Source organism: Megalobrama amblycephala, linkage group LG4 (assembly GCF_018812025.1).
Source record: "Megalobrama amblycephala isolate DHTTF-2021 linkage group LG4, ASM1881202v1, whole genome shotgun sequence".
In the NCBI taxonomy this organism is placed as follows: domain Eukaryota; kingdom Metazoa; phylum Chordata; class Actinopteri; order Cypriniformes; family Xenocyprididae; genus Megalobrama; species Megalobrama amblycephala.
Genome location: NC_063047.1, coordinates 7,933,683 through 7,946,599, shown reverse-complemented (window position 1 = coordinate 7,946,599; position 12,917 = coordinate 7,933,683). Strand labels below are relative to the sequence as shown.

General features: G+C 37.5%; 1 protein-coding gene across 6 annotated transcripts in view; it reads left to right on the top strand.

Moving 5' to 3' along the window:
- The first annotated feature begins 4,573 nt into the window (after positions 1 to 4,573).
- Positions 4,574 to 12,917, top strand: part of arhgef9a (Cdc42 guanine nucleotide exchange factor (GEF) 9a) — a 31,785-nt gene continuing 23,441 nt past the window's right edge. Inside the window, exon 1 of one of the 6 annotated variants that reach the window (XM_048187177.1) lies at positions 4,574 to 4,895. In XM_048187177.1, the coding sequence (XP_048043134.1) occupies positions 4,887 to 4,895 (9 nt within the window). In that variant the 5' untranslated portion in view covers positions 4,574 to 4,886. Of the gene's footprint in view, positions 4,896 to 5,026; positions 5,278 to 5,571; positions 5,700 to 12,917 lie in introns of those variants that run through there. The other 5 variants (XM_048187175.1, XM_048187176.1, XM_048187178.1 and 2 more) reach the window with 5 other exon arrangements.

Sequence of the window (12,917 nt, the reverse complement as noted above, 5' to 3'; positions counted from 1 at the left end):
CGATCACTTGAGCATCACATCAGGTTTTGGCTCCATCTACTGGTGAAATTGTGTCTAACCAGAATGTATCAAACCTTAGACTGCACAATAAAGAAACTTTTGTGCGGATGTCATAATAACACAGTTTTAGTAAATATATTTTACACTATCGAACAGAAAGAGCACTTTATTATCCTAAAAACATCTTTCAGGTAATTTATTTAATGAATATATAGGCCTAGGCATAATTAATATTTGTCAATTTGTAGGCCATAGTATGGTTACATGTGTTGACAGTTTAGTCTAAATTTAGTGTCACGTAAATTAATTCAGTACTACAAATTAGCCAGATTTACGCATTTAGCTACATATATATATATATATATATATATATATATATATATATATATATATATATATATATATATATAACGTCTAGAGAATATTGTAATCACGACACCGTCTTAAAGTGAGGTTTAGAAAAGAAAAGAAAAGAAAAGAAAAGAAAAGAAAAGAAAAGAAAAGAAAAGAAAAGAAAAGAAAAGAAAAGAAAAGAAAAAAGAAAAGACAAACCAAAGTTTCCTTTCTTCACAAGATGTCAGAGTTCCCACTGTTTTCCCCCCTAGTTTTTCCCGCCACTCCATTAGGGGGCACGCTCACCTAAAAAAATACAGCTGAAACAGCAGGACTGCATTGATACTGTGCGTAGTTCTGGTGCTGCCTCTGCCTAGTGCCTATCAGCTTAGAAAAGTTAAATCATGCTGGTGAGCCACATCGTTTGCGCAACTTGCTGATGATTTATGGAAATAAATCTTCGAAGTTAAACTTCACACAGCATTTGAAGCACACTGACTACAGTCAAAGATATCTATATATCTTATATAAGATAAGATATAAGTTATAACTATATATCTTAAAGGGGATTTGCTACAGTAGATGGTTTACTTCCTCTATCCTGACTTCAACCAATCAGCATGCAGCATTCCATTGCATCACTACAGCATGCACACACAGGGTTACTATGCAACGGAACAGCAGTTTATTACAAAGGGTAAAACCAAAGACTTTTGTAAAACTACATTATTTATTGCTCTCTCAGCGCTTTGAAATGTTTTTCTCGACTACTGTGAGTGGAATGCCTGTCATGTTGACACTATCACCTGTTTGTCTGAATTTAAACAGATGGCATGGTTCACTGAACTCTGTTACTAGTGCACATTGTAAGGTAATTTAAAGAAAGGTGTATTCCACAATATCCACACTAGTTTTGGCCTACCTCTAGACCTGTACAGTGGCCAGATTTAAACCTGACCTATTTCCACATGGTTTGCGTGTGCATGTTGATGATTCCTCCATTGGCACGGAGCTGTGTGATGACTCTTTCTCAGGAGAGAGTATATTACATAAGCCTTCAGTCTCTTTCTCTGGCTCCCTTAATAGCCTTGGCATTCATCCCAGATGGTATGCACACACATGGGTATTGGAGAGTTTGTATAGACAAGCTTGTACTTTTGTTATTATTGCGATTGTCTCTTTTTCTTTAATCTTGAAAGGAAAAGAAAGAGAGGAACAAGCCATTATTAAAAAAGAAACTTCTGGGCATGGAGCTAAGTTCGTGGACAATACCATACCATTACGGTAATACCATATTCATTGAAGTTGCTACCTTGAAGAACCAGTGTATGAATATAGAAATCATTTAATACCATTTTATACATCAAAGTGCCATTGTACTACCAAAGTCCATTTTTTTGTACTGTTTTACACTGTATTTTAGAAGTGAGTTTAGATTTTTAATAGTAATTTAATAGTGTTTCTAAGATTTTAGGCTTAAGCTAAAACGTTAATAGTATTTGTAGAAAACTTCATGCAAATAAGCGGTGAATGAATATGGAGATCATTTAGAACCATTATATACACCAAAATCCCTTGTGTGTACTGCTTTACTGTAAATTTTATGTGTATTTTTAGATTTTTTTTTTTTAACTTTAATTTAATGGTATTTTTGAGATTTTAGGTTTAATAGTATTTTATTTATTTTTTTTAGAAATATAAAAATCACTTTCTTATAATCACCCATATCTCTAATGTCATTAGCCTGGCACTCAAGACTTCAAAACCTTCTTTTATCTATAGATAGAGCAAGACTTCATTTATATATTCCACATTATAAAAGCAAATATAGCATCATGTTTTATTTATGAATGTTTGTGCTCTCTTCTCAGCTGATTTATTCATGACTCAAAACGCATATGCCCTATTCTAAATAGTGCTCTAGGAATGAGGTAAAGCTTATGATGGCTATGTGTGTATATATAAGATACCTAAAGGTTAAAACTGCATGGTGAGGACATATTGTCTCCAAAAGCTTTTATACACGAACACACTCCCTCCCTCTCTGTTATACACATATGCCCCTAACCATTGAGTCCATTAGTGACATCCCAAGTCACACACTGTCCTGCCTTGGTTTTAAGCTATGAATACACTATTACGTCTGCAAGAGGTACATCACAGGAAACCTCGGGACACAGAGAGGGAAGTTGTGATCCCCCCGAATGCTTGTTACATCATCTCTCCTGCTTCATTGCATAATGTAACAAAAATATATATGTGAAAGTCAGCTAGAAAATTGTAACAACAGAACAGCACATCTGGACTGGTAATCTGGGTCTCTTTCTGTCGTTCTATTTTTTAATACAGAATTGTGAGATGAGTGCTTTATTGTGTGGTTCATTTGTCTCCCAAGCAATTTACAAAATGATGATGGAGATCGTCTGATATGATATACATGTATGATTTAGCTGCGCTTTCAAATTCTACAACAATGAGTTTAAATGGAAAGTTGACAGTGTTTCAGTAGACAATTTTATCTTTTTGTGCATTGTCTGAGAATCGTACCCATGCATGACCTGAATGTTTATTTTATTAAGGCTTATATTAGTATTTATGACCATGTATTGAGAGACTACATGGATTTTAAAAGTGTATTTTAGTAAGCTAAAAGATTATTAAAAATACGATATACTTAAAATTAAGCAAAATTAATTGTTTTATATTTATATATAATATATATAATATGTACACATAAAAACAATATAATAAATTATAATTAATGTACGACTGCATAATAATCTAATAACTACAATCTATTGAAAATTTCCATTAGAAAAAAAAATTTTATTCAGCGAGGATTCTTTAAATTGATCAAAAATGACAAGGCTTTTACATTGATAAAAAATAAATAATGCTCTTCTTATTCTAGAACTTTCTATTCATCAAAGAATCATGGAAAAAAATTTTTTAGAATGGTTTCCAGAACCATTTTAGGCTGGATAACTGTTTTCAACATTGAGAAAAAATAATAAATAATGTTTCTTGAGCACCAAATCATCATATTAGAATGATTTCTGAAGGATCATGTGACAATAAAAGACTGGCTGCTGAAAATTCAGCTTTGCCATCAAAGGAATAAATAGAAACAGTTATTTTAAATTGTAATAATAATTCACAGTAATATTACTCTATTTTTGATCAAATAAATTAAGCTTGGTGACTTTCAAAAACATAAAAAATCATACCCAAGCTTTCGAACAATAGTGCCTATGCACGCATCAGCTCACTCTTCAGACCCGTGCATCTTCACAGTCATTAAGATCATCCTGTAGAGATGAAGCTGTGGTTCAAACGTCACATTAGCTCCTCAGCTCTCGTGTGGCTGTGTATGGCTGTTGTCTTTGTGATTTCAAACACACTGTATATAATTATGCCTGATGGCAGAGGGTAATCTAGTACAGCACGTCTCTTCTCACCCATGAGATCAATGTTTTCAGTATCATTACATTAAGCCTGCTTATGATGTTTAAATAATAATATACTATTTAAAAATGAATGGTGTCCTTTTAAAAAAAATCAAATGATGGAAATCAGCGAAAGCTGTACAGGACTGTACTTGTCTGCATAATTAAACACATCTGAAGTACTCGGATTCATATTCAAAAAAACACCTGCATGTTGAATTATTCTGATTTTGCACCAAATAAATATAGCACTATTCTGTTATATTCCATTGCAGTGTTTGTTAAAAACAAATTAGTTTTTAAAAAAGCATGCAAATCTCTCTCTCTCACACACACACACACACACACACAAAAAAAATAGAAATTAGGAATTAAATATGATTAAAACTAGCAAGAATATCAAAACTTAAGCTGAGGTTAGTTCATCAGATTTCATTGGGAGTTTTTTCTATTTGTTTTTACAATAGAGAGGATTGTTTTGCATGTGATGTTTTCTCATGGGAAATTTATATTGGGACCCTTTTTAGTGGACTCTCTATCTTACGCATGCCTCTGGACACATTGCAGGGCTGTATATTTTGTGTGATATTCTTAAATAGATCTTCTGTGCGCTGCCTGTTTGCCTCTGAATGATGTAAAACAGCATGCAGTTTTGTTCAGTTTTGTCTTTCTTTTGTTTTTTGCTTATTGGACATTTTCTTTCCTGCGCTGAGATGATGATGATGATGATGCGAGTTCCCAAAAGCCAATAGATCACCATTGTTTTGTCCTTTTTTTGATTATGTAATGTTTGTAGCCTCCTCAATAGCTAAGTGAAGCACCCCTTCTTTTGACTGATGGTTGGCTCCTCAGTATGTGTGTTTGTATGTGTATGTGTGCAGTGTGCACAAGCGCCGCCCATACTTCAGCTCTTCTCATAGAGAGAGAGAGAGAGAGAGAGAGACGCAGACTCCCACCTCGCCGTGAGAACAGTGTCTAACCGGACGTGCGTTTCTCTTCCATACACCGCGCGTTGCTCACGGGGGCGCGGATACAGGGTTGCAGCTGGCGTCGGGGGCTCGAACCTGCGGAAAGGACACGGAACCAGGACCGGGACTGACCCTGAGGATGATGAAGGTGAGGCTGAATGTGATGCTCCCGTGAGCGCCATTCTTCTGGCTTACCGACGGTCTCTGTTAACGGGTGGAAAAAAGAAGGTGGTTTGAGGGGGGAGGAGGGGGGGGGGGCTTTCTGGCGATGGTGGATATACATGAGCTGAGTAGAGGTCGCGAAAGCGCGAGAATGACATTTCGGCACCGTGAAGTATTTTTATTTTTTCATTTAATTCACCAGGGAGGCTGCGAGTTAATGGACGCTCCCCCTCGCGCCACTGTCCGTCCGCCCGCGCGGAGAGACTCGCACCGTTCCAGTGCTATGGAAACGGGAGAGATGGAGCAAGCGCGCGACAGAGGGGGATACCCAGCACCTCAGCGCCGCCTCGGGCATATCAATGACGTTGGTATATATTGCGCTCTCCTAAATGTGTCACGGTGTCCGTTAGAAGCTGCTCACCTTTAATTTAGGTGCGACGCATGTGCGTGCGCCAAATCCGTACGGTTTTCTGCCTCCGTCGCTTCGTCGTGCTTGATTCTGACGCGAGTTTGCGTTTTGTCGTTTATTGATTATGAGCGACCGGCTTTCTGTAGTCAAGTGCCGGGGCGCGCGCACGCACAAACGCGTGCGTCCGCTTAATTTATTTTTACAGATACAGTCGGCGGTGCGCAGTTTATCCGTGTCAAACGCACTTGTGCGCTAGGCCGGAGATGACGGGAATCTGGCCTCTGTCAAGCGTTCGAGAGGATAAAAACCAGCCGTGAGGGGTTGCGGCGGAGGCCGACGTTTCGTTTGGGCTGTAGGTACTGTGGAGCTCGGGCAAAATGCGTGAGTGGTCGAAGAACACGTGAAAGAATGCTAGCGTATTTTGTTTCCTTGGGGGGAAATACTGAGGTGTGTCCGTGAGCTGATCGCACTGATCACAGGTGCCGGACGATCATGTCCTGAGTGCTCGCTCTGCCTCTCACATCTTTGGTTTCTCTAATGTTAAATAGTTTGGGTGTTTTATAGAGAATCCAATAAAGATCAATTGAACTATAATCACACTACACGCGTATTAGCTGTTGAAGAAGCGGGAAGAGAATTTCTGTATGTTTGTGAGATAAAACATTGTATCCAGGCAATTCCACCTGAACGGTCACATATTGAAGCCATGTCACCCCATTCATACATGGTTCAGGCTATAAACACAAGAAAAGTTGCCTTTAAACCTGTGACATTCCTTTGCTGTTTTTATTTATTTATTTTTTATCACATTTCACACACTTCTTGTGCAGGTAGATATGGTGGACTACTAGACTGTAGTAGTCGAGTGTTGTAATGAATCCTGTAGCTCAGTGTTTTTGCAGTACAATTGGTCCCAAACTGTGTAAAATACACTAACATTTTAGATTTTGTGAATATATATATATATATATATATATATATATATGTATTTTTTTTTGCAATATTCAAATGTGCTTATTCAAAATAAGTAGGCCTATTGTGCCGTGCATTTTAATTAAAAATGTTAACAACAGACCAAAATGTCAGTAAATATGGAAATACATGAATCATAAGCTAAAAACTTGTTACTGACTCTGTTTGTGTGCATGTAATTGTCACAAATGTGGCTTGCACACTGTCCCATCTTTGTTGGTCCAGTAAAAGTTGGAAAGTGCTACATCCCTCTTCTGATCAGACATGATGATCCTTGTAAATGTAGATGGAACTCTTGTGTATACATAAAAATGTTATATATGAAATAAAACAAGACACTCAGCTGATTCATGTGATACCAGTTCTGTGATTTAACATGATTGCAGATCAAATAGACTCTTTTCACATTTCCGGGTTTCTCAGAAGCGGAAGTCGTCATAGCTGGGTAAAATTCCATAGCGGTGAATTAGACAACACATTAAATATATATTTTTTTGTTCCCATTTGCTCAAATAACAAAAGAAAAACTGTGTTCTCACAACTTTCAAAAAGAGGAAAAAATAGAGAAAGAGAAAGATGTCAACTTTGCCGTCACTCCCATATAGCCACCAGATAGCACACGTACATCTGCAAGATGTCTGTTAAAGATCACTTAATCTAGAAAGGATCTGCTTTTTACAAACATCTGATAGACGTAAACAAACATCATAAACATCTTAAAGACATCTTCTAAACATCTATTTGACATCTGACAGGAAACGTCATATAGACGTATTGCAGACGAGCAAACACTAAAAAATACATCTTCCAGATGTAAACACGCACATCAAATAGACGTATCCGAGATGTACAAGTGCTATTAGAAACACCCTCACAGCAGCGCTAACTAGTTTTTTGTAATTTAATGCAAAGGTAATATAATACTAAGTATAGTGTTATAAATGTACATACATTTAAAAAAAAAAAAAAAAAGAAATATAAAAAAGATTTATGATGCTGATGACCGTTAAAATACGTCATTACGGTCTGTGAAAAGGTTCTTTCATACCTAATTTTTTTTTGTTCTGTAAATCTTTTATGTTTTTAGATAAAGACTAACAGTTTCCTCTTTCACCTCAGAACAGTGATGGTCATGTGCAATAGGGATTTCTCCATTTCTAATTGGTTAAACTGATGGTGTTCCAACATGCGTATCCTTAACCTGACCCCTTCTAGAGGACAGACAGGCGTATTCTCATTAAAGATGATTACGGAATCACTGCCATCAGCTAAAACATGAATCAGCTGAATCATTCCCTTGAACTCATGTTGCTCAAACCATCGGTCTTAGTGTTTTGTGTGTTCACGCTGCAAGCACATATTTGCAGACCTGGGGTTTAGTTGTGCGTTGGAGCATAATGGTTCGGATGCATCCCACTGAAGTGCTGAAACCGTTGACTCACTGTCTCTACGGAGAAGCAATATTGCTCCTGAAAACTTCACTGACGACATGCTGCATCAAACTCGTTCGTTGGACGCTGAAAGCCACAAAACATTATCTCTATATATAGTGACCCCTGTTTTAATTTTAAAACTGTAACTGTCACGTGAAATGAAGCCGTTAACGCACCAAACATATTATAAGTTACGTCATACTTCTTGTAAATAATAATAGAAACATGCAAATTGTCACACGCACATCGCAATTATGCATTGAGACATCAGTTAGCACTGGTGTGGGAAGTTGAACGCTTACTGTCATTCTGTATTGCCAGGCTATGGCGGGATTTTTTCCCTTTTGCATTAGCATGCAGTCCTTCTCTCCCAACAGGTCTGATGTACCTTTTAATGGTGAGAGGAAGTCTGGGAAATATACTGTCAGTGCAAGTGAGTGACATGGTCTTAATGTTGCAATTGACATAATATTTGCATTATATGCCCTAGAGACAGATGCCTTCTTTTTGTGCAAAATCTTGAAATTATATGCGCACGTTGGAGTATTCGTTAAAATAGAAGCCTACGGACTCAATTTACAATCTACTCTCTAGACGGCAGCAGCCTCTAATCCTGTCCTCTGTAGCCATCTTAAAATGCACTAGATTCAGCTCCGAAACTCTTACGTAAAAGGTGATTGCCGAACAACTGGTGTATGGAGGTTCTTTAGATAGTATGGAGGTTCAGATCTGATGGTGCACATTTTAGGGGTGCGTTCTGACCTTTCAAATCAGCGACTTGAAGTTTCAGGACAGTTCCACCGAGCTGGTGTACGACATTCACATGGAGAGGCATGTGCATCCAAAAATATGACTACGTAAGTGCGGGAAAGAGCGGGAAAACCAAGAGAATGGCCAGATTTAGAAACATCTGCACTGGGAGCGTGGGCTGGGAATCCACCCACCCACCCACATACACACACACACACACACACACACACACACACACTCGCATGCACAGCGGCTTCATGTGAGCTGTATCACACACGTATCTTTTGCATCTTTCATGGCTGAAAGGCTTTTGTGTGTTTTCTCCGCTTGTGTTTGTTTTAGGAACCGTGTGGGCAGGCAATGCTGCATGGGTTTAAAGCATTTATGATCTAAATTTAGACCTCAAGAAAAGTGCAAAATGTTTTATCAGGATGATTCATATCTGAATGTGGAGGGAATAACAGGCTTAAGCGGCATCATATGGCTAAGCAGCCCAAGAGTCGAGTAGTTCCTTAAAACGTTCGGTTCATAATGTTACTTCGCTGTCTGCACATTTTGTCTCTTTTATTATCTCTCTCTGCAAGATATGATGAGAATTAATGCATATGTGAGTTTGTTTGTGTGCGTATGCAGTTATGAGAGCTTAATTCATAGCGTAGCAGTCTATTTTAATGCAATATCTCTCTCTTCCTCTCTTTTTTCTCTCTCTCTCTCTCTCTCTCCACGTGCTTTCTCCAGTTCTCTCTCCTAGACTCCTAGCCCACTGTACTCCGATTACATAATCGTCCTCCCCAGTCAGGTGTGTGTGCGTGTGTGTCTATGTTGAGGCAGCATCCTCTGGTCCCTTAGATGTTCTGTTTCTTTTTTTCCCTTCTAAATGGAGAAGGATGCCATTCTAGAGTCCTCTGAATTATAGGGCTGTTCTGTCTGTAGTGCAACAATGATGATGCTGAATGAACAAGGCACTTCATTTTCTGTTTAGACACGCAAAGCTATTTATTTAATTGAAGGAATCCTAGATGGAGTGATGGCAGTTAGTGAAAACTCTAGTGTTGACCTACAGCAGCTGTTTTGTTGGAGGGGTGAAGATATAGATTATGGGACATGGAATGCCAGATGTTGAGGTGAGGCTTGATAGTTTTTAGGCCTCGGTTATGCTGTTTGTCCAAAGAACTGCAGAGCGTGCTGACTTCTGTGCAGACCTTACTGTGAGCTAGTGAAGGGGATATTTTCTGGTGAATAATTAAAAATGAAAGCTGTTACAAAACTGGTTTGAAACTTGAATCTATCTACATTCAGATGAGGCTGATGAATAGCTAGAATTGAAGAAATGGCTGCACCTCACTGGAAGTTAAAGGGGTAGTTCACCTAAAAATGAAAATTCTGTCATTAATTATTCACTCTCATGTTCATCTTCGGAACACAAATTAAGATATTTTTGATAAAATCCCATGGCTCAGTGAGGCCTGCATTGACAGCAAGTTAATTTACACTTTCAAACGCCCAGAAAGCTACTAAAGATATATTTAAAACAGTTCATGTGATTACAGTGGTTCAACCTTAATGTTATGAAGTGACAAGAATACTTTTTGTGCTCCAAAACCAAAACAAAACAAAATATAACGATTTAGTGATGGGCAATTTCAAAACACTGCTTCATGAAGCTTCAAAGCTTTATGAATCTTTTCTTTCTTTCGAATCAGTGGTTGAGAGCGCCAAAGTCACGTAATTTCAATGAACAAGGTTTCATGACTTTGGCAATTTGATACACGCTCCAAATCACTGATTCGAAACAAAAGATTTGTAAAGCTTTGAAGCTTCATGAAGCAGTGTTTTGAAATTGGCCATCACTAGATATTGTTGAATAAAGTTGTTATTTTGTTTTTTTTGGCACACAAAAAGTATTCTCGTCACTTTATAACATTCACCTTGAACCACTGTAGTCACATGAACAGTTTTAAATATGTCTTTAGTAGCTTTCTGGGCGTTTGAAAGTGTTAATTAACTTGCTGCCAAAGCCATCGGATTCTATCAAAAATATCTTAATTTGCGTTCTGAAGATGAATGAAGGTCTTACAGGTGTGGAATGACATGAGGGTGAGTAATTAATGACCGAATGTTCATTTTTGGGTGAACTAATCCTTTAAAGTAAAATTTGACTTTAAATGAAAGCAAGAGGATTTTATTTAATTTCAACTCAAGGAAATTCAACACTGGTAATCTGGGAAATTTCTTTCACCGTGGTTCACAAAAGTTAATTTATTAAACATGATCTCTCTCTCTCTGTCTATCTATCAGCGCCGTAACCACCATAGACATTGAGGGGGACAAATCCCCCCAATAATTAGAAATGGCCGAAATTTCCCCCACCAATATTTGATGCTATCTATCTATCTATCTATCTATCTATCTATCTATCTATCTATCTATCTATCTATCTATCTATCTATCTATCTATCTGCAAAACTTTAAACCAAGTCTACAAACAGCTTTTATAGTTCAAAATTGCAGTCATATGAATTTCTTTGAATTTAAATTTATTTTAATTCTACTTTCTTGCATTCATATTTCTTACATTTAAATTGCATAATGATTCCACATTCTACCTCGATTCAAATGTAAGAAAATTAACTGTAATTTAAAAGGCATTCTCCAGGCATGTACCATTTATCTAAAGAGAAGACAGAGTGGTCTAAAACAGAAAGTCAAACTCATCTCAGTTGTCAGTTTTAGGGAAAGCTCGGTGATCTGGATCAAACGTTTAACAGATGCCCATTCAATTTACCCATCCTCAATCAATTTAATGAGTGTGAGGTCTGGCTGTTGGCCGAAGGATGCAGTGTTGTAGATGTGTGTACCAAGGCATTCACACAGAGAAAGAGCGACTGAGCAAGACAGCGAGAGAGAAAAAGGAAGAATGTTCCTGAGTACAGTTCATTCATGCAGGAATAAAGGCAGGAGGAATGAAGAGTCGACAGATAACACACACACACACACACATAAAGTCACGGCCCTATAATACTAGTGTTACTGTACTGCTGTATTCTCACTGTTTATGAACAGATTGCCTCTGTTTGGCTCTTAGAGACACGGTTTCATCCCGCTAAATTCATCACCATCCAATCTGATAATCTCAGGGGCTGTTACATCATTTTATTGTGTGTGCGGTGTAATATTTCAGTGTATGGTTGATAGCCTACAGCGCTGATACACGCAGTGCCACATAATAATATCTTACATGAGAATAAGCTGTGGATGAATTGGGATGTTTAAGGGTTGTGATCCTCATCAGCTGTTCTCGTTTTCTGTTCTAGTGTGATCTGATGCTAGCTGGGACAGGAACACTGCTTTTCCACTGCAGTTTTTCTGACTGATTTGCATAATCCTACTGCCTACTGTTCCCTTTAGAGAGAGAAAAAAACAGAAACATGTTGCAACATTATTGAGACTGCACTGAGAGATGTTTCTCAACTTAATATTTAGTTTTAACTTAATAAATCGAACAAATTAATTTCCTGACATTAGTGATGAATCGGTAAAAAAGTCTGAACAACTCACTGACTAAACTGACTTTTTTTTCCTACACGTAATGAGCCAAGAACTGATGAGTGAGATGATAATAAAAGCATTTGAAGAAAATATGCTTATGACTTGACTGACAGGAGTTTTTAAATAGCATTTTATTAGGTTAAAACATGTTAAACTATTCAGTCAAGATATAATTGATTGTGGAAATTAATATTTTAAACGCCTTGTTTTTATGAGTTGAATCAAGGAACAAACAACAAACTGAACTGCGACTTATGAAATTATAATAAGTATATTTTACACACAATATTGCCAGTAGCTTTGCCTGTTTTTCTGCAGCCAATGAAAATAGTCCTAAATAAATGACAACGGAATTAACAATAGCAGAGCATCACCTAGCAACACACAGTAAATGGCATTTCATTGCTGAATGAATCAGATTAGTGAATCTGTTGAGTGAATGATTCAATGATTCACTCACCTAGACAGTTCCAGGTTTGTTCCTGAATGAATAATTGAGTGATTCATAAATAAAGGTGGTAACTTGTTGACACCTTTTGGGGTCTGTACACAAAGCTGTTGAGCATGTAATACAGGTACAGTCACCATAGCCAATTGACCCTTCGCCGGGAGTTTGATTGACAAGCGATCTAACCAATCATAACGTCAAATCCGTCATTTTGTCCGAAAAAGCAGTCAGGAGTTAGAAGATTAACCTCGGTGGGTTTGAACTTGAAAAATGGTGTGTACTGACATCTTTCCATGATTGAAACAACATTCCTTCTCATGTTCATTCATGTTTATTTGATGCTATAAATTAACTAGTAAGAAGAGATGATCAGTTCATGAGCCGCTTGAGCTGAGGCTCTAGCGATCTGTCACGACACATTAAAGAGCCACAAAACTTATTTATTGT